Source organism: Solea solea, chromosome 11, assembly GCF_958295425.1.
Source record: "Solea solea chromosome 11, fSolSol10.1, whole genome shotgun sequence".
NCBI lineage: Eukaryota > Metazoa > Chordata > Actinopteri > Pleuronectiformes > Soleidae > Solea > Solea solea.
Genome location: NC_081144.1, coordinates 24,501,564 through 24,525,285, shown reverse-complemented (window position 1 = coordinate 24,525,285; position 23,722 = coordinate 24,501,564). Strand labels below are relative to the sequence as shown.

The 23,722-nt window shown below is 46.4% G+C and overlaps 2 protein-coding genes across 13 annotated transcripts; one reads left to right on the top strand and one right to left on the bottom strand.

Annotated features, from left to right (window-relative positions):
• Positions 1 to 1,299: 1,299 nt before the first annotated feature.
• magixa (MAGI family member, X-linked a) lies at positions 1,300 to 16,572 on the top strand. 4 transcript variants are annotated; one of them, XM_058643315.1, is made up of 22 exons: positions 1,300 to 1,631; positions 5,264 to 5,315; positions 5,395 to 5,632; positions 5,845 to 5,961; positions 6,041 to 6,160; positions 6,256 to 6,429; positions 6,536 to 6,728; positions 7,345 to 7,415; positions 7,592 to 7,759; positions 8,800 to 8,969; positions 9,062 to 9,149; positions 9,255 to 9,426; positions 9,524 to 10,133; positions 10,251 to 10,314; positions 10,453 to 10,674; positions 10,810 to 11,091; positions 12,626 to 12,820; positions 12,902 to 12,978; positions 13,062 to 13,202; positions 13,321 to 13,459; positions 14,118 to 14,205; positions 14,522 to 14,660. In XM_058643315.1, exons 2-22 carry the CDS (start codon positions 5,274 to 5,276, stop codon positions 14,526 to 14,528), a joined length of 3,378 nt encoding a protein of 1,125 aa, XP_058499298.1. In that variant the 5' UTR covers positions 1,300 to 1,631; positions 5,264 to 5,273; the 3' UTR covers positions 14,529 to 14,660. The 4 variants fall into 4 exon arrangements, with proteins under 4 accessions (XP_058499298.1, XP_058499295.1, XP_058499296.1 ...); XM_058643312.1 differs by lacking the exon at positions 14,118 to 14,205 and having other exon boundaries at positions 1,303 to 1,631; positions 14,522 to 16,572; XM_058643313.1 differs by lacking the exons at positions 1,300 to 1,631; positions 14,118 to 14,205 and adding an exon at positions 2,784 to 4,577 and having other exon boundaries at positions 14,522 to 16,572.
• Positions 16,573 to 18,287: 1,715 nt separating this feature from the next.
• On the bottom strand, positions 18,288 to 23,721 carry cdk20 (cyclin dependent kinase 20). Of its 9 annotated transcripts, XM_058643814.1 has the most exons (13): positions 23,572 to 23,717; positions 22,903 to 23,116; positions 22,681 to 22,794; positions 22,421 to 22,609; positions 22,180 to 22,301; positions 21,953 to 22,015; positions 21,700 to 21,823; positions 20,998 to 21,153; positions 20,153 to 20,852; positions 19,578 to 19,863; positions 19,349 to 19,488; positions 18,817 to 18,942; positions 18,288 to 18,691 (listed from the first exon to the last, which is right to left on the bottom strand). In XM_058643814.1, the coding sequence occupies exons 2-9, from the start codon at positions 22,975 to 22,977 to the stop codon at positions 20,661 to 20,663; spliced, it is 1,035 nt and encodes a 344-aa protein (XP_058499797.1). In that variant the 5' UTR covers positions 22,978 to 23,116; positions 23,572 to 23,717; the 3' UTR covers positions 18,288 to 18,691; positions 18,817 to 18,942; positions 19,349 to 19,488; positions 19,578 to 19,863; positions 20,153 to 20,660. The 9 variants fall into 9 exon arrangements, with proteins under 9 accessions (XP_058499797.1, XP_058499795.1, XP_058499796.1 ...); XM_058643812.1 differs by having other exon boundaries at positions 19,578 to 20,852; XM_058643813.1 differs by lacking the exon at positions 23,572 to 23,717 and adding an exon at positions 23,373 to 23,501 and having other exon boundaries at positions 19,578 to 20,852.
• Between the last annotated feature and the right edge of the window lies 1 nt (position 23,722).

The window sequence follows — 23,722 nt, the reverse complement described above, 5'->3', positions numbered from 1 at the left end:
GGCACTAGTCCGGGCACATCCGGTTGCGTACATTCAACCGCAGAAGAAGAAGAACTACTCTCATTGTAGCTGCTGAGATGCAGAGCATCCACCGTGCCAGAGGGGGAGCTGTGTATCTGAGAGCTGGCCTATCTATTACGTCACTTCCAGGTACCTGGCCAATCACAGGACAGTGGGAAAGCTCTCGTTGGCTGGCCAATCACAACACAGTCCACGTTCTGGGGGTGTGGTTTTGGTCTGAAACAGCGCGGCTGACGAGAGCGTCAGTGAGGAGATATTTTGATCGGCTCGTTTGCAGCGATTAGGAGGATTTTAACCATGAAAACAAGTTAATATATGTAAGTAGACCTCCATAACTAACATATATGTGTGATACAAGCATTCTATGTCGTCTTTAACATCACAGCGCACAGGGGTTGTTGAGCCACTGCTTCCTACGTCACTAAGTTCAAATGTCTTATTTTTACAGTTCGGCATTTAATATCCTTTGTTCATATTTACCTCAGTGACACAAACTCACCACACGAGGCAGCAGTGGACCAACAGCTCCTGTGTCTCTATGACCTAAAATCACAGATTTTTGTGCATATTTGTGCATTAATGGCCTGTTTGAAGATTTCAAAAGTCACAAATGAAGAGGATTTTGACTTAAAACCTTCCTTTTTTGATAAAGCTTAAAGTTAGAGCTGACTTAGGGAAACCTGGACCATCTCTTAGTTAGGCTGCTATGGACCTAGACTGCTGGGGAATCTCACACTCAGGGTATGACTATGAGTTCATTACATGTCATTAACCTTGTTCTTTCTATACCTAATTTGTGTCCTCCCTTCCTGCCCCCTCTCTCTCTCTCTCTCTCTGCATCCAGATATGATTGATAAATAAATAAATAAATAGATAAATAATCAATATGAGGAATATGAAATATGGTAATGTTATGAACTGACTTGAAGAGGGCGCTCCCTCTACACCTACACAAATTACACTGATTCAATTTATTTACAATGATACTGAGGTCAGTGATTTTGTCACCGGTCCTCACAGAGATAGAAATACAAACACACACTTCAGATGACGGCGAGGTCATGACACACACACTGATGTCAGCATGAACAACCCCATCACACAGACTCCTCCCTCAGAAGGTGGAGCTCTCTCTCGCTTCCTTCCCTTTTCTTCCTGGTGCCCCGCCCCCTATACACACACAAGCGCGCGCACGCACACATTTATCATAACCCTCTCTTTTCTCATTGCCTCTATGAAAGAGAGAGAGAGGGGGGTGGTGGTAGAGGGACATTCACTCGTCATTGCTTTCACTGTGTAGTAAAGCTCCATTAAAACAGGTAGCTGCGCACGCGCATTACACACACACACACACACACACACTGATCCCTCAGTGCTTTGCATTTTTCACCTGCAGTGGACATCAGGCACTGTCAAACGTGTACGCGCACGCGCATCACCGCCGTGGCGCACGCACGCACGCCGCGGCAGCACCGAGGGAGCGATCAATACACAGAAAGCCCAGAGAGGATTTTAGCGGAGCGGCGGAGAGAGACGCGGCGCGGCGCGCGGCTGAAGCGGCAGAGGCGGCAGAATCAGCTGATGCGGAGAACGACGCAGAAAATATGAAGGTAACGTGTGGAGAAGAGCGCGAGGACAGGCGCGTTCACGAGAAGAACAACCGCGGTGTCAGCACATTGACAGCCGACACTCAGAGGCTGTTGGCCGGGTACAGGAGCCGCGGAGGGTCGGTCACATCCTCCATCATCAGTGTGTGTTGCTGTGCGTGCGCGCGTGCGCGTGTGAGTGTGGACAACAGAACAAAAGCTGCTCTTTGTCTCTGTTCACCGTTTGTGATGAAGCAGCAGGAGTAAGAGGTGTGTGTGTGTGTGTGTGTGTGTGAGAGAGAGAGAAAGAGAGAGAGAGTGTGTGTGTGTGTGTGTGAGAGAGAGAGAGAGAGAGAGAGAGAGAAAGTGTGTGTGTGAGAGAGAGAGAAAGAAAGTGTGTGTGTGTGTGTGTGAGAGAGAGAGAGAGAGAGAGAGAGAGTGTGTGTTTCTGTAGTAAACAGTTCACCATCACCGACCTGAGCTGATGATATCACTATGTTTGACTGAGGAGGTACAGAGAGGAGGTGTATTATTATAGAGGAGCAGGTATATTATAGAGGAGCAGGTGTATTATAGAGGAGCAGGTGAGTTATTATAGAGGAGCAGGTATATTATAGAGGTGCAGGTGTATTATTATAGAGGAGCAGGTGTATTATTATATTGGAGCAGGTGTATTATTATAGAGGAGCAGGTGTATTATTATATTGGAGCAGGTGTATTATTATAGAGGAGCAGGTGTATTATTATAGAGGAGCAGGTGTATTATTATATTGGAGCAGGTGTATTATTATAGAGGAGCAGGTGTATTATTATAGAGGAGCAGATGTATTATTATAGAGGAGCAGGTGTATTATTATAATAGAGGAGCAGGTGTATTATTATATTGGAGCAGGTGTTTTATTATAGAGGAGCAGATGTATTATTTTAGAGGAGCAGGTATATTATTAAGGAGCAGGTGTATTATTATAGAGGAGCAGGTATATTATAGAGGAACAGGTGTAATATTATAGAGGAGCAGGTGTATTATTAAAGGGGAGCAGATATATTATTAGAGAGGAGCAGGTGTATTATTAGAGAGGAGCAGGTATATTATAGAGGAGCAGGTGTATTATTATAGAGGAGCAGGTGTATTATTATAGAGGAGCAGGTATATCATAGAGGAGCAGGTGTATTATTATAGAGGAGCAGGTGTTTTATTATAGAGGAGCCAGTGTATTATAAAGGAGCAGGTATATTATAGAGGAGCAGGTATATTATAGAGGAGCAGGTGTATTATTATAGAGGAGCAGGCATATTATTATAGAGGAGGGGGTGTATTATATAGGAGCAGGTGTATTAATATCGAGGAGCAGGTGTATTATATAGGAGCAGGTGTATTATATAGGAGCAGGTGTATTATTATCGAGGAGCAGGTGTATTATTATAGAGGAGCAGGTATATTATAGAGGAGCAGGTGTATTATTATAGAGGAGCAGGTGTATTATATAGGAGCAGGTGTATTATTATCGAGGAGCAGATATATTATTATAGAGGAGCAGGTGTATTATATAGGAGCAGGTGTATTATTATCGAGGAGCAGGTGTATTATTATAGAGGAGCAGGTATATTATGGAGGAGCAGGTGTATTATTATAGAGGAGCAGGCATATTATTATAGAGGAGCGGGTGTATTATTATAGGGGAGCAGGTATATTAATATAGAGGATCAGGTGTATTATATAGGAGCAGGTGTATTATTATCGAGGAGCAGGTGTATTATTATAGAGGAGCAGGTATATCATAGAGGAGCAGGTGTATTATTATAGAGGAGCAGGCATATTATTATAGAGGAGCGGGTGTATTATTATAATAGGGGAGCAGGTATATTAATATAGAGGAGCAAGTGTATTATAAAGGAGCAGGTATATTATAGAGGAGCAGGTGTATTATTATAGAGGAGGGGGTGTATTATTATAGGGGAGCAGATATATTATTATAGAGGAGCAGGTGTATTATATAGGAGCAGGTGTATTATTATCGAGGAGCAGGTGTATTATTATAGAGGAGCAGGTATATTATAGAGGAGCAGGTGTATTATTATAGAGGAGCAGGTGTATTAAATAGGAGCAGGTGTATTATTATCGAGGAGCAGGTATATTATAGAGGAGCAGGTGTATTATAGAGGGGCAGGTGTATTATATAGGAGCAGGTGTATTATTATCGAGGAGCAGGTATATTATAGAGGAGCAGGTATATTATAGAGTAGCAGGTGTATTATTATAGAGGGGCAGGTGTATTGTTATAGAGGAGCAAGTATATTATAGAGGGGCAGGTGTATTTTTATAGAGGAACAGGTGTATTTTAGAGGAGCAGGTATATTATAGAGGAGCAGGTGTATTATTATAAAGGAACAGGTGTATTTTTATAGAGGAGCAGTAGGGGGCGTGTCATGTTGAACAGTAGGGGGCGTGTCTGTGTTAATTTTTAAACAGCAGTGAAACTCAAACATGAAAGTGAAGAAAAAGAATGTGAGAAAAGTCAACAGTAAAACAACTAAACAAAGACTCAACAACACAGGTCCATGTCCACATCTGTGTCCACGTCTGTGTCCTAGTCCAGATGATGTTGAGTAAAACAAATGAAAATACAGACATGAGAAAATGAAGCTTCTTCAAACAACAACAAAAATCATGACCTCCAGTAATGTTGAGAAAAGATTCAGTGGTCAGAAGAGTCGTGACACACACAGAATTCACTCTGTATATCCGCTGCCACCAGGGGGCGATGCAGTTGTGATGAAGTGTTTATTCTGTTTATTCTCTATGTACCAGTGTTAACATCACACACACACACATTCCTGTACACTCCCTCCACACACTGAACTTTGACCAGTCTTATCAGAGAGAGAGACGAAGGTAAAGAGACATTACGTGATAAAGAGGAGAGAGAGAATTTAACAGAAACACTGAGTGTGGACATGAAAGCTGACCAGGTAACACTCACTCACTCACTCACTTACTCATTCACTCACACACACACACACACACACACACACTCACTCACTCACTCTCTCATTCACTCAGACACACACTCACTCACACACACTCACTCACTCACTCATTCATTCACTCACGCACACACATGTCACTTCCTGTCTTAAAACTAGGACACTTTCCCTCCTCCTGTCCTTCCTAGGAAGCTTCCTCATCTGTGTTTTTCTAGTTAAAGGGACAGTTCACTTAGTTTGAACCTGGGAGAGTGAGCGGTTTACAAACTTCAGCTTCCTGTTGGAAATGTCTGTCTCACAGTGAGATAAAGTCAGTTTCACTGAGTGAGTCTCTGTGTGTCAGGATGGTTCTCAGCAGCAGGGGGCGCTCACAGCACAGTTAATAAGAATACTTACACACTCCAAAAACCTGAACTATTCCTTTAAAGTGTGTGTGGCTCCCTGTCGTTCACCATCTGTTCTCTGACTCCACTCCGTGTCGTTCAGCTGATTCAGCACTTCACTGTTGCTAGGAGACAGTGTAGCATTCCTAGGATTCAAGGAGATATGTAGGAAACCTTGTGTCATTGTTGAGGGCGTGAGTGGTGTTCCCCCTGCGATGACATCACATGATGACATCACAGGTGTGTTGTTGACTGAAGTCGTCCCCTTGCTGTTGTCTCTTCCTGCAGCTCAGCCGCCATGTCTAAAGCCACGGTGAAGAAGCTGCACTGGCGCTCCAAGGTAACAACGCAACAAACACACACACACACATGCACTCACACAAACACACAATCACACAACTCTCTCTCTAACACTGCAGGTGCAGGAGAGCTTCGTTCCACTGGGCGGGGGATCAGGAGAGCTGGGTCTGGCCATCGGGGGCGGGGGCGACTATGGCGAGTTCCCTTTTGTCACGGCAGCCCCTGGGGGCGGAGCCACAGTGGGTGACATCATCCTGGAGATCGGTGGGACGCCGGTGTTAGGGATGACCCTCGGCGACGTCAGAGGAGTCCTCAACTCTTGTCCCCATCCGATCAGAATCAAGACGGTGTCACCAGGTCAGGGGACATGTGGTCACATGACTCCTCCCCTGAGTCACGAGAGGAGGCTGTGATTGGCTGAAATATTGACGAGTAGTTTCAAAGTGACTGAATGAGTCGTTTGAACATGTAAAGTAAAAAAAATATGTTAAATTGTGTTTTACCTCACACACATCTGGTGCTGATGACATCACTTCCTCTGTGTGTGTGTGTGTGTGTGTGTGTGTCAGGGTCATCCCTCTGTAAGGACCTCAGGTTGTATCTCAGCAAATGTTTCACTCCAGGATCCATGGACAGTCAACTCCAACAGCTGATCAGAGAGAACCTGTACCTGCGCGCTGTTCCCTGTACGTCACACACACACACACACACATACACGCACACACACAGACGTGTGATGATGACATCACGGCGTCCTCCCTGCAGGTACGACCCGGCAGCCTCGGGACGGTGAGATCTCAGGTGTCGACTACAACTTTGTTTCCATCGTGGAGTTTTTCTCTCTGGAGGAGTCTGGAGCTCTGCTGGAGAGCGGCAAGTTTAAAGGTACAGTACGTCACAGTACATCTCATATCATCATGTCATATCATGTCGTGGCCACGGCCTCAAAAACGTGAGCGAATGTCTCCATCCAATCACAGGAAACTATTACGGAACGCCCCGCCCCGTCCACATCGGCCCAGAGAGTCCACCGATCACGTACCAGGAACATCGCAACCTGCTGCGGAACTTCAGGACGAGGAGCAAGTCTCTGAGTAACCTGGAGAAAGCTGTGGAGGAGGGAGACAACAGCGAGGAGGACAGCACCCCCTCTGGTCATTTATATCACTATTTAATGACTGTTTAATTAAGACTGTGTGGCCCCATCAGCAGGTGTAGCATGCCCACTGAAAAACTGACGTTGTCATCATTTCTCACTAGGTTCAGCTGGAGCCCCGCCCACCACTCTGCCTCTGAGCCAATCTTGGGAGTCGACACTAGGGAGCCGTGAAGGAACTGAGGAGGGAGGACGAGGGAGAGGAAGGGGAGGAGTCAGAAGAGGAAGAGGAGGAGCTCCACTGCCTGAGAACTGGGAGCTGGCCTTCAGTGACTCAGGAGAGCCGTACTACATCGAGTCAGTATCAATAACCAATAATCAGTGATCAATTATCAGTAATCAATAATCAATCATCAGTGATCAATAATCAATAATCATCAGTGATTAATAATCAATCATCAGTGATCAATAATCAATAATCAGTGATCAATAATCAATCATCAGTGATCAATAACCAATAACCAGTGATCACTCAGCAGTTAACATCAGTTTTCATTTTATTGGTTTATTAATAAATATTAAAGTGTATTTTTATTTTAAAGCTGAATTTGATGATGTCATCTCTCTCTGTGTGTCTCTCTGTCTCTTGTCTGTGTGTCTGTCTCTTGTCTGTGTGTCTTTGTGTCTGTCTCCTGTCTGTGTGTCTCTTGTCTGTGTGTCTGTCCCTTGTCTGTGTGTCTGTCTCTTGTCTGTGTGTCTGTCTCTTGTCTGTGTGTCTGTCTCTTGTCTGTGTGTCTGTCCCTTGTCTGTGTGTCTGTCCCTTGTCTGTGTGTCTGTCTCTTGTCTGTGTGTCTGTCCCTTGTCTGTGTGTCTGTCCCTTGTCTGTGTGTCTGTCTCTTGTCTGTGTGTCTGTCCCTTGTCTGTGTGTCTGTCCCTTGTCTGTGTGTCTGTCTCTTGTCTGTGTGTCTGTCAGTCATAAGTCAAAGACGACCAGCTGGTTTGATCCTCGAACTCCGAGCAAAGACACGACTCCTTGTACTGAGCGTAAGTTTTATTTGAATTATTAACGACTTTATTTTCACTTTCACTATTTTATTTATTTCTGTGGAAATAAAAAAAGACAACAAACAACAAATCACATAACAATATACAGCTGCTTCTGCTCGTCTCACTGTCTGCCTGTCTGTCTGTCTGTCTGTCTGTCTGTCTGTCTGTCTCAGTTCCAGAGTTCACAGAGCAGGCGTCTCAGCTCAGAGGTTACTCTATCCACACTCGTCTTTCTAAAGGTCCTCGAGGTTTTGGTTTTAACATCGTTGGAGGAAGTCGACCTCGAGAGTTTCTGCAGGTTTACAGTGTCACACCTGGAGGGCCCCCTGCCCTCAACACCGGTACTGCACCCTGTCATCACTACTGACACTAACTCACCACTGTGTAACTACTGACACTATTTATTTACTAAACTGAAACTTAGTTACTACCTTTTACGTGAGTTACAGTTTTTAACCGTCTTGTTGTTACTCCTTTATAACGTTAGATATTTGAGTTATTACTTTATTACAACCTACTAACTCACTGCTGAGTTCACCTTCATCACAGTGAACTCTGCTGTAACCACAGGTGAATGATGAGACTGATCACTGAGCGCCACCTGCTGTCTCACCTGTGTCCACACACACACGCACACACACACTCACGCATGCACGCACACACACAAACACATACGCACACACACACGTGACAGTGTGTGTGTGTGGAGGATAAATATTACTGTTTCTCAGCTCTTTATGTTTCTAAAGGGACACAATCTCACTAACACACACACACACACACACACACACAGTCTTTTCTCTCTTCTCTCCCACAGTCAGACCTGCTCACATGTGCTGAGGCTAAATAGTCAGGAATGTAACACACACACACACACACAGTAAATCTCCTGGGAAAGTTTCAGGGGCAGAAATCTCAAGAACCTGAGAAATGAAAAAAATGTTGAGCTGAAAATAAACATGAAAGTAGAAAAACAGATTTTAGCCACGTTTACAAAAGACATGCAATAAAATCTGCGTCAAGTCTACGATATCTTCAAGAACATGTTCACGTCTTTATCTCACGGAAATTGAAGTTTGTACCGCTCACTCTCCCACACCAAAGTCCATAGAGAAAATCAGTGATTTTAGCATGTGTGGACACAGGAGCTGCTGGTCCTCTGCTGCCTCGTGTGGTCACTTTGTGTCACTGAAGTAAATCCGAACCAAGGATTTCAAACACTGTGACAAAATAAGACATTTGAACTGAGTGATGGAGGCAGCAGTGGATCAACAACTCCTGTGTGTGTGATGTTACAATCACTGATTTTCTCTATGGACTTTGGTGTGTTTACAAATGTAACTTCTCTTCACTTAACTCTGTGTGGGTCTCCGTGATGCAGCTGACATCCTGGTCTACATCAATGACCAGTGTGTCCTCGGTCAGTCTCATAAAGACGTGGTGGACATGTTGAAGTCGGTGCCGATGGGTCAGAGCGTGGACGTGGTTCTGAGGCGAGGTTACCCTATGCTCTACAACCCAGACGGCTGTCCCAAACAGAACCTGGAGACGGTGTGTGTGACTCCACCTCTAATTTCAGCTTTTTTTAACACTGCTGTCACTCACTGACCTTGTGTTTGACATTTGACCTCCTCCCACAACAGCCTCAGACACCCAGCGAGGCCTCTAGCACCCAAGCTCTGACCCACCTGACCTACAGCTGCACGCAGGACGCCAACGGCAACACGACAGGTCCATTTACACTCACACCTGAGACTGATCCACCAATCACCTGCCAATCACCTGCCAATCACCTGTAAGTTATTGATCCAGTGTCTCCTTTTCTCAAAAATGCAGGACTTGGCCAAACCCCGCCCTCTTACGCCGCACAGCCAATGACAAATGGGCTTACAGATCCGCCTACTCCCACGTCCTCTGACCCTCCATTGGGAGTGACTCCGCCCCCTAACAGGACAGTAGCCAATCACAGCGACTCTGATGGCGGTCCGTCCAACGCCGGGACTCGCAGGTGAGTGTTAGCATTAGCGTTAGCAACTTTCTGTCACGTTACCAAAGACGGCCGACGTGACGAGACTTCTTCTGTCTCCTCCCCCTTCTCCACACAGGTCGTCACTGATTGGCTACAGCAGCAGCACACTCCCCGCCCTCTCCTCCTCGCTCCTCCTCCATCAGAGCTCAAAGTCGTCAGAGAGCGACGTGTCCACGTACACGCTGCCGCTCATGTCCTCGTCCTCTGCTCTCACCAAACTGCCGCTCTCTCAGCTAGAGACCGGTTTCCTCCAGAACTCCACCTCCATCACCAACAACCCCGTCTCCTCGTCCACACCTCCGGGACCACCGGTGCAGCGGCCGCCAATGCCCCAGACCACGCTCACCCTGACTCCGCACAGAGACGTTGCGCCCTGCGGCTTTAACGGGTGTCCAGCCAATCACCAAGCTCCCTCCGCCTCCGCCTCCTCCCATGGAACCTCAGGTCTGGTGCTGCCACTGGGGGCAGCGTCACCGGCGTCGCCCCCTGGTGGGGAGCTGGTGCCGGTAGCTTTGGGACGTACTGAGGGGGCGGGGCTGGGGTTCAGTGTGACAGCGGGGGGTCAGGGGGGTCAGCTGGCCCTGGTCAGGCGAGTGTGGGATCGGAGGCAGTGTCCGTCACTGCAGCCAGGGGACGCTATCGTGAAGATCAACGGAGCAGATGTTCAGAGCCTCAGCTTCTCCCAGGTAACAACTTCCTGTTCATCGACCAAACACTGGCCAAACCGCTGGTGACCTCCGCTGCTAGGCATGCTGGGAGTTGTAGCTGTAGAGGATGATGTGATGAAGATGTTTCCCCCTCAGGTGCAGAGGATCCTGCAGGAACACACCAAACAGGGCGAGGTGGTGCTGCTGGTCTACAGAGCAGGTACGAGGTCACATGACCCTGATGACCTTCTCAACAGCTGAGTCAGTGTTTACAGCTGGAAACATCTGTTTTGTGTTTACACGGTGAAAATAAAAACTAAAATAGAAAATGTTCCTTCCCCTCCTCTTGCTTCTCCAGGCCCTGCCTTCTCTCCAGTCGTCACCCCCAACCTCTATAAGCCCCTCCCCTCTCCTCAGGGTCAGACCACACCCTCTTCCTCCCACCCCTCAGCGGACTCGCCTTCCTCGTCCTCCGCTGCGGCCGTGGTGGGCGGGGCCGTTCCTGCTCTCAGTCAGGCAGGTTTAGCCCCAGACTCTTCTCAGGGGGGCCCCCACCCACCGAGCCCCGGGGCCCAACAAGGTGAGTTTGTGGTCATCACACTGATCGTATTAATATTTGTTCATATTTGCTCATGGTTTTTGAACTTGTGACTAACGTGAAATGTGTTTCCCTGACGTCTTCACTCTGTACCGTGACTCCTCCTTGTTTTCGCAGAGGCCCCGCCTCCTCCTCAGACGGCTAACGGGCCGTCGGTGTCCACGCTGATCCAGAGCACCAGTTTCCTGGACTCGGTTCCTGTGACATTGACGCTGGAGCCGCGTGATCTGCTGGGAGTTCAGGAGAGCGCTGGAGGACCGCCTCCAAACAGAGGGGGAGGAGCCTCGGGAGCAGTGACTAAGGACGGGAGGGGCGGAGCAAAGGTGGAGGTGGAGCTCAGGAGGAGGCCGGGGGAAGGCTTTGGATTTGTCATCGCCTCTCAGGAAGTGAGCAGCGGCGGTGAGTGAGGACCTGATCATCAGTGACTCAGCAGTTATTTTCTTATTAATCAGCTGATCTATAACAGTGACAAGGCAGCCTGTGGGGGGCGCTGTGCTGACACACTGAAGTTACACTGAGTCTGTGGTTTCAGCACACACACACACTCCTGCACACACACACACACAAACACTGTGTACACTGTACATTCAGTTCCCTCCCACCACTGTTAAGCCACACCCCTCCAAGCTGTCCATCTCCCTCTCCACAGCTCACACTCAGTCTCGCTCATCCACTCTGAGAGTGTGTGTGTGTGTGTAGTTTGTTCATCATGTTGGAGCGACTGCAGTCACTTCTGAGAAATGATAAAGACTCCAAACGTAAGTCACTGTGTGTGTGTGTGTGTGTGTGTGTGAGAGAGATAATGTTTAAATCACATTTATGTCAGTTCAGAGATGTTATTTACGACGATGACATTAGTCTGACTCCACAACTTCCCCCTACAGACACTAAACGCTACCACACACTAATTAATGGGAGAACACTCGTATCAAATGTTGTGATTACTATGATTATTGTTATTATTATTTTCTGATCATTAAAAAGAAGTGTGTAACAGTGTGACAGACGCAGCTGTGTCTTCTAACCTCAAACTAACTTCCCTGTGGTTTTTATGTCAGAGAGAGCAAAAAACAAACAAACCAAACAGAAACAAAATTCAGCTGATTAGAGCCAGAGTTAAACACACTAAACACTCGCTGCTGCTGCCACCTTGTGGTCACACATGTTATTTATCAATGTCATTGACATTATAAATGTTGTTTTAACACATTTACAGAATATTGCGATTTTTTTCCCCCTTTTTCTCTACAGTTATGTCTCTTTTCCCTCCTCCCTCTCCTCCTCCTCCTTCTCCTCCTCCTCCTCCTCCTCAGTGGTTATCAGCTCTCAGGAATGTCAGACATAGTTTCACCTCATTGAGCCAGTGTGAGTGTGTGAGTGTGTGTGTGTGTGTGTGTGTGTGTGTGTGTGTTCAGTACCAGCTGGTTTCACTCTGACTCTCATGATATTTTTTTGGGAGGATTATTTCCAGTGGTGGATTAACACACACACACACACACACACACACACAGTTTGTCCACACACACGTGTGTGTGTGTGTGTGTGTGTGTGTGTGTGTGTGTGAGGACAAACTGTTACAACTGATTAAATAATCATGTGACCTGTGTTCACATGACCAACAGGAAGCAGGTTGTTGCGGAGTGACAGAAAAAAAAAATCCTCTGAGATTTTAAAATAAAAGTCTCGGACTCCTGTGGAGACATGTGGACCTCAGGCGTCACCATAACAACAGGTTTACTAAACTCAAATATGTCAGTGTGGGGGCGGAGCCTTGGTCTGTCCCTGTTACTGACCAACACTGACTCATCAGAGGTTTTAGTGTGGGAGAGTGAGCGCTTTACAAACTGCAGTTTCCTGTTAGAAATGTTGCCACGGTTACGGGAGTTTGCTGTATGATGACAATGACGTGGCTCCACCCCCTCTGTCTCGGCAGCGTCCTCACTTATGTCCCACCGGTTTGTGACGGTGCGTCGCGGCAGCCCGGCGGCTCGCAGTGGACAGATCCAGCCCGGTGACCAGTTGGACGCCGTGGAGAACCGGCCGACAGGTGGTTTACAACACCGGGACCTGGCCCAGATTCTGAGGAGGGCGGGAAACACACTGAGGCTGAGTGTCACACCCAGACGCTGTACGACACGCACACACACACACATGCAGTTGTAAGAGGACGGGTGTGTTCTGACCTTGTCTCCTCTCTTCGTCTCCTCAGACTCCTCCTCTCAGACAGAGGCAGCCGATCTGGACATCGATAGTCGACTGATCAAAGGATCGAGAGGAAGGTCAAAGGTCAGTGTCACATTTACTTAGTAAACTTAATATCAGTGGTGGTAATACTGTAGTATTACACTCTGTGTGTGTGTGTGTTTCAGGACCAGTTCTACAGCGTGGATCTGGATCGAGGTCCAACAGGGTTTGGTTTCTCTCTGAGGGGGGGCAGTGAGTACAACATGGGCCTGTATGTACTGGGTCTGATGGATGGGGGGCCGGCCCAACGCAGCAACAAGATACAGGTACACACACACACACACACTAACTAACATGTATGTACATACAATGATTAGATGAGAGTCAGGTCAGGTGACAGACAGTGGGCGTGGTCACGATGACAGGTGTCACCTGTGTGGACAGGTGTCTGATCAGCTGGTGGACATAAACGGGGACAGCACAGTGGGGATGACTCACAGTCAGGCTGTGGAGCAGATCAGACGAGGAGGACATCGCATCCACCTCGTCCTCAAGAAAGGAAACGGTTACGTCCCCGACTACGGTGAGACACACACGTCCATCACACTGAGGGACCCCTGCTGGACAAGCCAGGAATGAATCATGATGTCACATGATTCACTTCCTGGTTCAACGATATTATCACATTAAGATATTATAACAATACGATATCATCCCGATATTTAACTCACGATACGATATTATCACAATATGTAAGTCATGATATAATATTATCGCGATATTTAAGTCACAATACAATATGATATCACAGTATTTAAGTAACAATATTATCGCGATATTTAAGTCACAATACAATATGATATCACAGTATTTAAGTAACAATATTATCGCAATATTGCAAAATATTTTACTTGCGAATATACTCACAAAACAGCTCGAGTGAGAACGAGCACTGAAACATCAATTGATTTTTTTTATGCTAACTCATACAAAGTTTAATGTTAACATCAGTTATAAGATGATATGATACTTAGTGTCTCGATTGCGACATAATATCGCCACACAAAATATCAAGATATTTCACTGTATCTTGTTTCAGCCGCAGTGACTCATCTCGTCACCGTGGGATCTTTGTAATTTCTGCTGTTTGACTTTGATCTGTTTCTACTTTGTCTTTTTCCTGTCTGTCCTGCTGCTTTACTACTCTTCCTCCTCCTCCTCCTCCTCCTCCTCCTCCTCAGTGGAGCTGTCCAGCCTCTCTCTTTGTATGACAAACTCCAAACAGGGTGAACCGTGTTTCTACGTGATTGGACGAACTGAAAACTCGCGGTCGGTAAAAAGAGATCCTTCCGTCTCATCCGTCCATTGCTCCTTTATCATTTACGTCATTATTTACATCGATGTTTACGTCATTATTTACGTCAGTGTTTTTTTACATGTTTATGTAAATGACGTCGACCCATATTCTGTGCTCATCAGAAAATAAACACGTTCATTATAACTTATGTGCATTTTCTATACACCACCGCCATCCTCTCACTGCGCCTTTTATTGTGAAAGTGTCAGGAAGTTTGTGTCTGAGCGGCAGCGCCCGATGGACGACAGAGGAACTGCACTCAAACATGTTCTGTCTGTGTTTTTTCAGGCCCTGAGGAAGGAGTTCTCTCCTCCTCCTCCTCCTCCCACACAGAGGAGCAGCACCTGATCTCCATGGCAACCTCCTCCTCCAACCGTCAGAGGGGAGGAGCAGGAGGAGAAGGAGGAGGAGAGAAGAGGAGGACGAGGAGAGAAGGAGAGAGCAGAAAGAGAACTGGAGGAAGGTTAGGACCTTCTGATCTGGACCTGGACATGGTGGAGGAGGAGGCACAGGAAGAGGAGAGGAGGAGGGAGGAGGAGGAGGAGGAGGAAAGGAGGAGAAAGGAGGAATATGAGGAGAGGAGGAAGAGGGAGGAAGAAAGAAGAAGGGGGGAGGAGGAGAAGGAAAGGAGGAGGAAGGGAGAGGATGAAAGGAGGGAGGAGAAGGAAAGGAGGAGGAAGGAGGAAAAGGAGGAAAAGAGAAAGAGGGAGGAAGAAAGAATGAGGGAGGAGGAGGAAAGGGGGAGAAATCAGACCGTCAGACAGAAGAAGCGTGATGACCAGCAGGAGCAGGGGAGGAGGAGCCGCAGCTTACCCAAAAACAGAGCTTCATACTGGGACACCACTCTGCCAGAGGAGGGGGTGGAGTCAGGAGGAGGAGCCAACAGGGGGGAGGTGCAGGAGGAGAGATCCACACGCAGTGCAAAGCATTCTGGGAGCTCAGGTGCGGTGTTTTCCTTCCTCATGCCGATGGACGACGACAAGCGCCAGCGTCAGTCCGACAGCGAATCAGCAGCCAGCTTCTCAGACGTCAGCCAATCCACAGCCAGCATCACCACCAGCTGGAGGGAGGAGTCTCACTGGAGGAGAGATGAGTCGTCGTGGCAACAGGGACACGCCCCTGGCCCCTGGCTGAAGCCCAACCCACAGAAACTGACACGGGCTCTGACTGGCAGTCGGCCCAGTGGGCGGGCACTGATGGGTGGGCTTTCTCTCTGATTGGCTGACTCTGACAACGTTCACTTCCTGTATTTGCTGGATTTTTTATTGGCTACTTATAAGGGCTTTATTTGATTGGCCTGCTGAGAGAAAACCCCACCCCTTCCTGCATCTCATTGGATGATAACAGACTATTCTAACTTCTGATTAGAGGATGAGATGTAAAAAGACAACGACTTTTTTCTGATTGGTCGATGGTTTAGAGGCGTTTGATTGACATCTTTTATTTACCCATCATGCCTCAGGGCATGAGTGCTGAGTCATGAGTCCACGTCAGTGTCACTGCTCTCTGTGAGGTTATGGTTCATCACCATGGCTCACCATGGAGTAGATCACATGGTAACCAGAGTAGATCACTATGGTAACCAAAGTGGATCACCACAGCTACCAGAGTAGATCACTATGGTAACCAGAGTAGATCACCATGGTAAGAGCTCATCTTCTCCAGGAACCTTCACTTAAGCTTAAGCCCCGCCCACTCTCCCATCTTAATTCAGCTGACCAATTAGAGGTAAACACAGAGGAGTCAGTGACCTGAAGAGAGACAGACTGATGATCTTCATCATCATCATCTTTAAACTCGTATGCAAATGTTTGCGTCTCGTTGCCTCGGAGACCAAACAGCTGATTCTGTTTATCTGAGCATGTGAATATGATGGAATGATTTTTATTTTTATAAACATGTAAAGACTCAATGATGACATCATCTTCATCATCACCATCATCGTTAGAACAGAGAAGTTTGATCTGCCTGCTTGTAAAAATGAAAAAACCTTTATTGTGATGATGTAACAGAGCCATACACAGACACACACACACACACGCACATACTCACAGACACACACATACACATATACATACTGTAGACACACACACATACACACACATTGATGTCATGTCCAGCTGTGGTTCTGACATGGTCGCCATGGTAACGCAGCTCTGGATCAGAACAAGTGCCTCATTTTGTTTTTGGACCTTCATCCTGCAGATTGACGCTGAGGCCCCGCCCCCTTCTATCTCACTGCCCCGCCCCCTGAGCTGTTTTTTCTTATGTGAGACGATTGTGAGCGTCAGCATGTCCAATAAAACCAAAACAAGCCTCACGTCCAGTGGGCGTGGCCAGTCATTGTCCTCGTCACTTTGATTTACAGAATAATAATCATCACGCGGCATCTGAGGTCAGAGGTCGTTACACATTTAAAAAAAAGTTTGTGATTTAAATCATTATTGATGAGTCAATTTAAATATGATAATTGTAAATTCACCCTTTGATTTACTTTGTCATAAATAACAGAAAAGTCACATGACCAGCACACACACACACACACACACACAGTGTTTTATTACTTTTCGAGTTTAATGTAAAGATGAACATTTATAAAGTTAATGATTATTAATCATCTGTGACCAGTGAGTTGTTTTATTTATTTGATTTAGATTTTTCTGCAGGATGCTGTCCAGAGACATGTCTGTCCTCAGAGACACGTCTGTCCTCAGAGACACGTCTGTGAGAGCCCCCTGCTGCTGAGAACCAGCCTGACACATGGAGGTCTACGATGTCTACGTCACATGTTCATGTCTTCATCTCACTGTTAGACAGACTTTTCCAATAGGAAACTGAAGTTTGTAAACCACTCACTCTCCTCACACCAAACACCAAAAAATCAGTGATTTTAACATCACATCACTGCTGCCTCCATCAGTAACTTCAAATGTCTTATTTTGTCACTACAGTGTTTAAAATCCTTCATTCAGATTGACCTCAGTGACACAAAGTGTCCACACGAGGCAGCGGTTGACCAGCAGCTCCTGTGTCACCGCAAGCTAAAATTGCTGATTTTCTCTATGAGGTTTGGTGTGAGAGTCATGACATCGTCCTCACGTCTAAAGCTCAGTAAAAAAGTATTTTTTTAAACAAATGTTTAATTCAAAACAAAACGGAGATGAGTTTTAAAACAAGAGGTCATGTGAGCTGATGTATGAGGTCAGAGGTCATGACCTCTTATACTGTTTCCTACCACACACACGCATACAACATGAAAGTGACTCACTGAGGTTCAATGATGAAGATGATGATGGTGAGTTCACAGAAGTGAGGGGTTCACCTGTTGGTGTCACCATGGTAACTGTGATGCTGGTGATTCCCCCTCTGTCGCCACCTTCAGGACCAACGATGCACCTGTAAGTGATCAGACAGAGGTGGTGAGAGGACGTCGTTTTTGTGTCGTCCTCGTTTACACACAGGTGATCTGAGACAGCTGGTCTGTGTGGGGTCAAAGGTCAGTAGAGTCCAGGGGTCACCAAAGTCATGATGAGCATGAAATGATCAACTGCAGAGGCCTGTGGTCATGTGACCTGTCTTTCCTTGTGTGTGTGTGTTTGTGCATGGGCGGAGTTAAGTGGAGTTAAACGTTGACGTCCAGGTGTTTCGTTGCTGTTGTGGTCACAAGTTTGTCAGCCACATGTTAACGGTTCAGTGTGTGTGTGTGTGTGTGTGTGTGTGTGTTGTGGTTGATGCTCAGTGTCATATCACACACACACACACACAGAGGTAGAGAGTCTCTGGCCTCTAACGTCTCCTCTTCATCTCCCGTTTCCTCTCCGGAAAACCAGAAGCCTCCTGCGTTACACAACATCGGCCTCCTGCGTTACACAACATCGGCCTCCTGCAGGGGGCGGAGCCTGGGGGGGGCTCTTCACTGTCTGTCTAAACATGAAGCTACAGTATTACAACTGGACTAAACACAATATATATAATCAGTCAATGAGAGAGAGAGAGACAGATGTATGTCTCTTCAGTGTAAAGGTCAAAGAAAATGAAAACTTGAGCCTCGGAGGACACCATAGTTCAACTTTATATGAGCATGACATCAGTTCTTACAAACACATCTGAACCAAGACAAACAAACAAACAACATCTGCTGAGCTCTGATTTTACAAAATCATCATCATCATAATAGGACAATGATGTGTTGTACCTTGTAATAACCATTGCGGCCACGGGGGCGACATTTTCCCCACTGCTGTTCCAGTAAAATGAAAAACAAAAAGCAATGGAAAAAAAAGACAAAGAGAAGAACAACAAAGTGTAAAGGTAAAGTGTGAGTGAACACATGAGGTGAGTGAACACATGAAGCAGGAACTATTTTTTTATGAATGACAGCTTTTGCATCTGCTGTTTGGTCACTTTACGCTTCCTGGTTTGGATTTGATTTTTTTTCATCGTCAGTGGTCTGTTAACCTGAAACACACACACACACACACGCACGCACACAGTTTTAGTACCTTGTGTAGTTTGTAGTAGAGTGTGTAGTACCTTGTGTAGTTTGTAGTACCTTGTGTAGTTTGTAGTAGAGTGTGTAGTACCTTGTGTAATTTGTAGTAGAGTCCACAGGCGTTACACACTGGTTGTCCTTCAGTGTTTCTTCTCCACAGTGTTGTTTTTTCTGTGTCACAGTTGACACACCGAGTTCCTTTTCGCAGAGTCGCCATCTGAAAAAAATAAATCCAGATTCTTTCAATTCTGCTGAGTCAGTTTGTAACCAGGGTTAACGGGTAGCCGCCTAGCTTAAAACAGACACATTACATTACATTACATGTCATTTAGCAGACATTTTATCCAAAGTGACTAGCTTAACACGGACACTAAAAACAGGGTAAAAATATTAGCCTAGCTTAACACGGACACTAAAAACCGGGTAAAAATATTAGCCTAGCTTAACACCGACACTAAAAACAGGGTAAAAATATTAGCCTAGCTTAACACGGACCCTAAAAACAGGGTAAAAATATTAGCCTAGCTTAACACGGACACTAAAAACAGGATACAGACCCCTTAGACAAATGTCAACATAGTTTAGCACCAAGGTTGAAAGCAGAGTGTGTGTGTGTGTCGTACTCTTGTTCTCTTTGATGTTAACACTCCTCTGTTTGTTTCTTGTCTCTTAAAGCTGCAGTCGTGACACGTGTGATGACCAGCACTGTCTCTCCTCCACAGGGGGGCACTGTCTGTCCCACAGCTCACACACACACGCTTCTCTGAAGAAACACACATACACAGACACACACTTTGATAAGAGGTGGAGTCACTGGGTCACATGACAGTGACTGACATGACGATGTCTCACCTGGACCAAAATCCTGTCGCCATGTTTGATTGACAGGTGACAACCAACCACCAGAGAGGGAGGGGCCCAGGTTGTCATAGTACCCGTTCCATACAGGAGATGAGTTGGGGGGCGTAGCCAGGCAGTTAAAGTCACGTACTGATGAGGAGGGAGGTGAAACATAAATTGAGCTCAGTGATTGACAACTGGACTCGTCCAACCAGAGGCAGGGACTGAGGACCTGGTGAGTGGCATCATGGGACATAACTGATGATTGGAGGAAGGCGTGTGAAGGGGCGGGGCTAACCTGCAGAAGAGAATATATCTGTCCATCATGACATCTCAATAAAAGTATTCATGATGAGATCACACGCCATAACAAAATAAAAGCCGTTCTTTTCAATATTTACAGTAAAAAAAAAAATAATATTTATAATGCAAAAAAAAGAAAAACAGACAGATGCCATGTGAACACCAGATCAGCTTTTGTATCATTAACTGCTATAATCATGCAATATATATAACCTAATGTATTCATATATTTACTGTTCATAGTGCACACACACACATGCAGGAGGAAGTTACAGAGCACTCACCATTATCACTTGTATAAGTTCAGAATATAACTCTCAGAGAATGCGATTAAAGGTGACAGAGTGAGCGCTCTCTCTCTGACCACACAGGATCTCTGTGACAGATGAGGATGAAGAAGATGAAGATTATGAATATAATGAATATACTCACAGGATGAGCTGCTCACACACACACACACATACACTGGAGTCTGACTGCTGATCTGAGCAGAGTGGGAGGAGCCTGGAGGAGAAAATGATGGTGGGAGGAGCCAAATGTGTGGAAAATTTCTTTAAGAAGAAACTTGGAGGCAGCAGAAATACCCACAACGCTCTCTGTATGCAAAATAATCTGAATGATAAACTTTTGGTTTTATTTGTGTTGTGTGACTCAAACAAATACAAATGAAAAAGAGTTGGAAAGGGGCGGGGCTCATCCATTTAATTGTTGTTAATAACAACAGCAACATTGTTGATTAATACAGTCATATTTCTTCGTTTTGTTGTCAATTATTGACAAACTGATGATTGGTCAGAGGCAGGAAGCGTGTCCCTGCAGCAGCACAGGGTCCACCACGCTGTTCTGCAAGGGTAGGTCCACAGAGAAGTCAGTGGGCGGGGCCTGCAGGCGCTGCCGCGGGGGCCGCCCCCCCCTCTGAGGGATGGGCAACTCTGAGTGGTGAGCGGGAAGAGGAGAGGAGAAGAAGTACGGATGGAGGAGTGCCTGAGGAGGAGGAGAGGAAGGGAAGAAGAATGAAGGAGTGGAGGAGGAGAAAAGCAAGAAGATCAATAATCAGAAACTTTTATTTTACCACTTACACGGCAGCTATTTTCCTTTGACGTCACTCAGAGAACTTCCTATTTCATACCCGAGAGGCAGAGCATCGCTGTTTTGAAGGATAAACCAGGAAGTTGTAGAGCAGGTCGATGGCCTGAGGGGGCGTGTCCGGCACAATCTCCTCCAATGGGATTGCAGGATTCTCTTTAAAGGTGATTTTATTGTAGTCGGGTAAATCGACCATTTCCTGTGGACACAAAGTGGGGACGTTACCATGGTGATGAAGAGAGCGCATCAACACTGTTAACTGGACACTGAACAGCTTGACCTGTTATGGACTGGTGACCTTTGACCCGCCTTTCACACTGTGACAGCTGGGATTGGCTGCAGATGACAATGAATGAATGAATGAATGAATGAGTGAATATGTGAGTGATTGATCCCAGATAATAATGACCTGAGCTGATCATACAGGTGAGGGCGGGGCCCCGGCACCTGAACATAACAGGGACTGAGTCACAAGCCTGTTTGAATTGGGACAGCCTACGTCGCTGCGCTGTGACGCGATATGATGACATCTGGCCGACAAATCCACACTCAGTAGGGTCCAGTCCCTGGAATGGGACACAGCTACTGTGAATTCATGATAAAATGGCTGCCTCTGTGGGCGGGGTCATCTCTATGCAACATCATAACCTCAAACCCTCAACTATAGCCCCACCCATTTTAACCTGACCAGCAGTATGTGCGCGTGTCAGGAGGTCAGGTGTAGGAGGTGTGGGCGGAGTCTTACTGGCCAGCTCTCCTGTGTGGGCGTGCCCAGGACTCTGAGGACGCAGCACAGCTGCTCAATGTCGTTTTCTCCAGGAAAGAGAGGAGACGAGTTCAGGAGCTCAGCAAAGATACAACCCACCGCCCTGAGACACACACACACATACACACACAGTTATGATGTGAAACTAACGTAAGTAACAAGAGAACTTGTTTGTATTTGTTTTTGCTGTGTCTTCATTGTGTCATCTGCTGTGGAGCTGTAGTTTTCTTACCAGAGGTCCACGCCCTCGTCGTATCTTCTGGCTCCGTAAAGAAGCTCAGGGGCTCTGTACCACCTATACACACACACACACACACACACACAAACACAGAGGAAAAGGTGAACCAGCAAAACTTTTGTTTTCGTCTTACAGGCTTAAAATTTGTCTGAAAACATGTGTTTGATGCTGAATTAAAGGTTCAATATGTAACTTAAACAAAAAAATATGTCCCGTGATACCTGGTTGCCACCTGGTGGCTGTACAGTCTCTCTCCCTGCTCACTGAACAGTCGCGCTAAACCGAAGTCTGCGATCTTCAGGTGACCTGAGGAGCTGATGAGGAGGTTTGCTGGCTTCAGGTCCTACACACACACACACACACACACACACACACACACACAGTTAACATATGCACGCATGCACAGAGGAAGTCAGGGCTTTAATTGTGAAGGGATACAGGAAACACTCAGCTGCTTTTTACCCGGTGCATAATGTTGTTGTGATGCAAGAAGGCCACTCCCTTCAGCAGCATCCTCATGTAACCTTTGACCTGAGCCGGGGTCAGAGGTCGCTGAGCGTTCCTAATGACCTCAGAGAGGTCAGAGAGCATGAAGTCAAAGACCAGCACGAAGCCTGTACCGTGAGGAAAGACGTCCTTCAGCTTCACCACCTGACCACAAGGAACAGCAGTGAGTGTGATGCTGACCTCTGACCTGTGACCTCAGGCCCTCAGGCACTCACATGCTGGTTGTCCTCGATCTCCTGCAGAGCCTTGATCTCCCTCAGGGCCTGGTTGGGGATGCCGTCCTCCAGATGCCTCAGAGCCACTTTCTTCAGAGCCACCGTCTCTCCTGTCTGACAGACCACACCCACTATCAATACACCTGATCAGTTATTAGTGAAAGAGCAGAACCTCAGCTGCAGTCATGGTTGTAGGATGATTATTGATCAGTGCAGAACTACCTCAATGTGTTTGGCCTTGAAGACAATGCCGTGGGCTCCTTCTCCGATCCGACCCAGGATACTGTACTGCTCCATGTCCAACACTGGGTCCAGATCTGACAGGAAACAAGACTCCAGAGCTCAAACGTTTAGGTCCAGTTCTATGTCACTGATCTGAAGTCTGTTCTGGGCCTTTAACTGCGTCATCATGACGTCACTGTGAGCTCATCCCAGCCTGTACCAGAGGGAAACTTCTGTTAGAGTTGTAATTTGCAAATTATCACGCAAGTCAATTCATAAATTTGCCAATTGAAGGCGGATAGTGAATCCGCCTTCAATTGTTTTAATTAATCATTACGTTTGACGTCTCTTCGAAATATAATGTCAGCAAAACGCTCTCTACAAGTCGGCTAATCAAAGAAAACGAATATTCTCAAACTTTCGTCAAAAAAAACAACGGGCGGAACAAATCAACTGTTAGCTAACGTTACCTTGGTAACCGACTGGCATAGCCTGATAGCGAACTGAGATAAAACCTCACATTCCACGAGCTAGTGACGCGTCGGGTTTGTCAGAAGGTGAGTATCGAAACTCAAAGTGATGTTTTAACAAACAACGATGAGGAAGAAACGCTGACACGTCCACGTACGAGACACTTTTAAACAAACGGTCTGCGTTAAACGAGCTAACCTTAGCGACAACCGGTCCGCCATCTTTGTTTACAGTGACGTCACGAGAAGTGGCGCAGCTCCTGAACTGAAAGAGTAAAGGTTTGGGAGGTCAACGGGAGGTCACATGTCATTATGTTTTAATTTATTTATGAATTTTATTCTTGAAATGA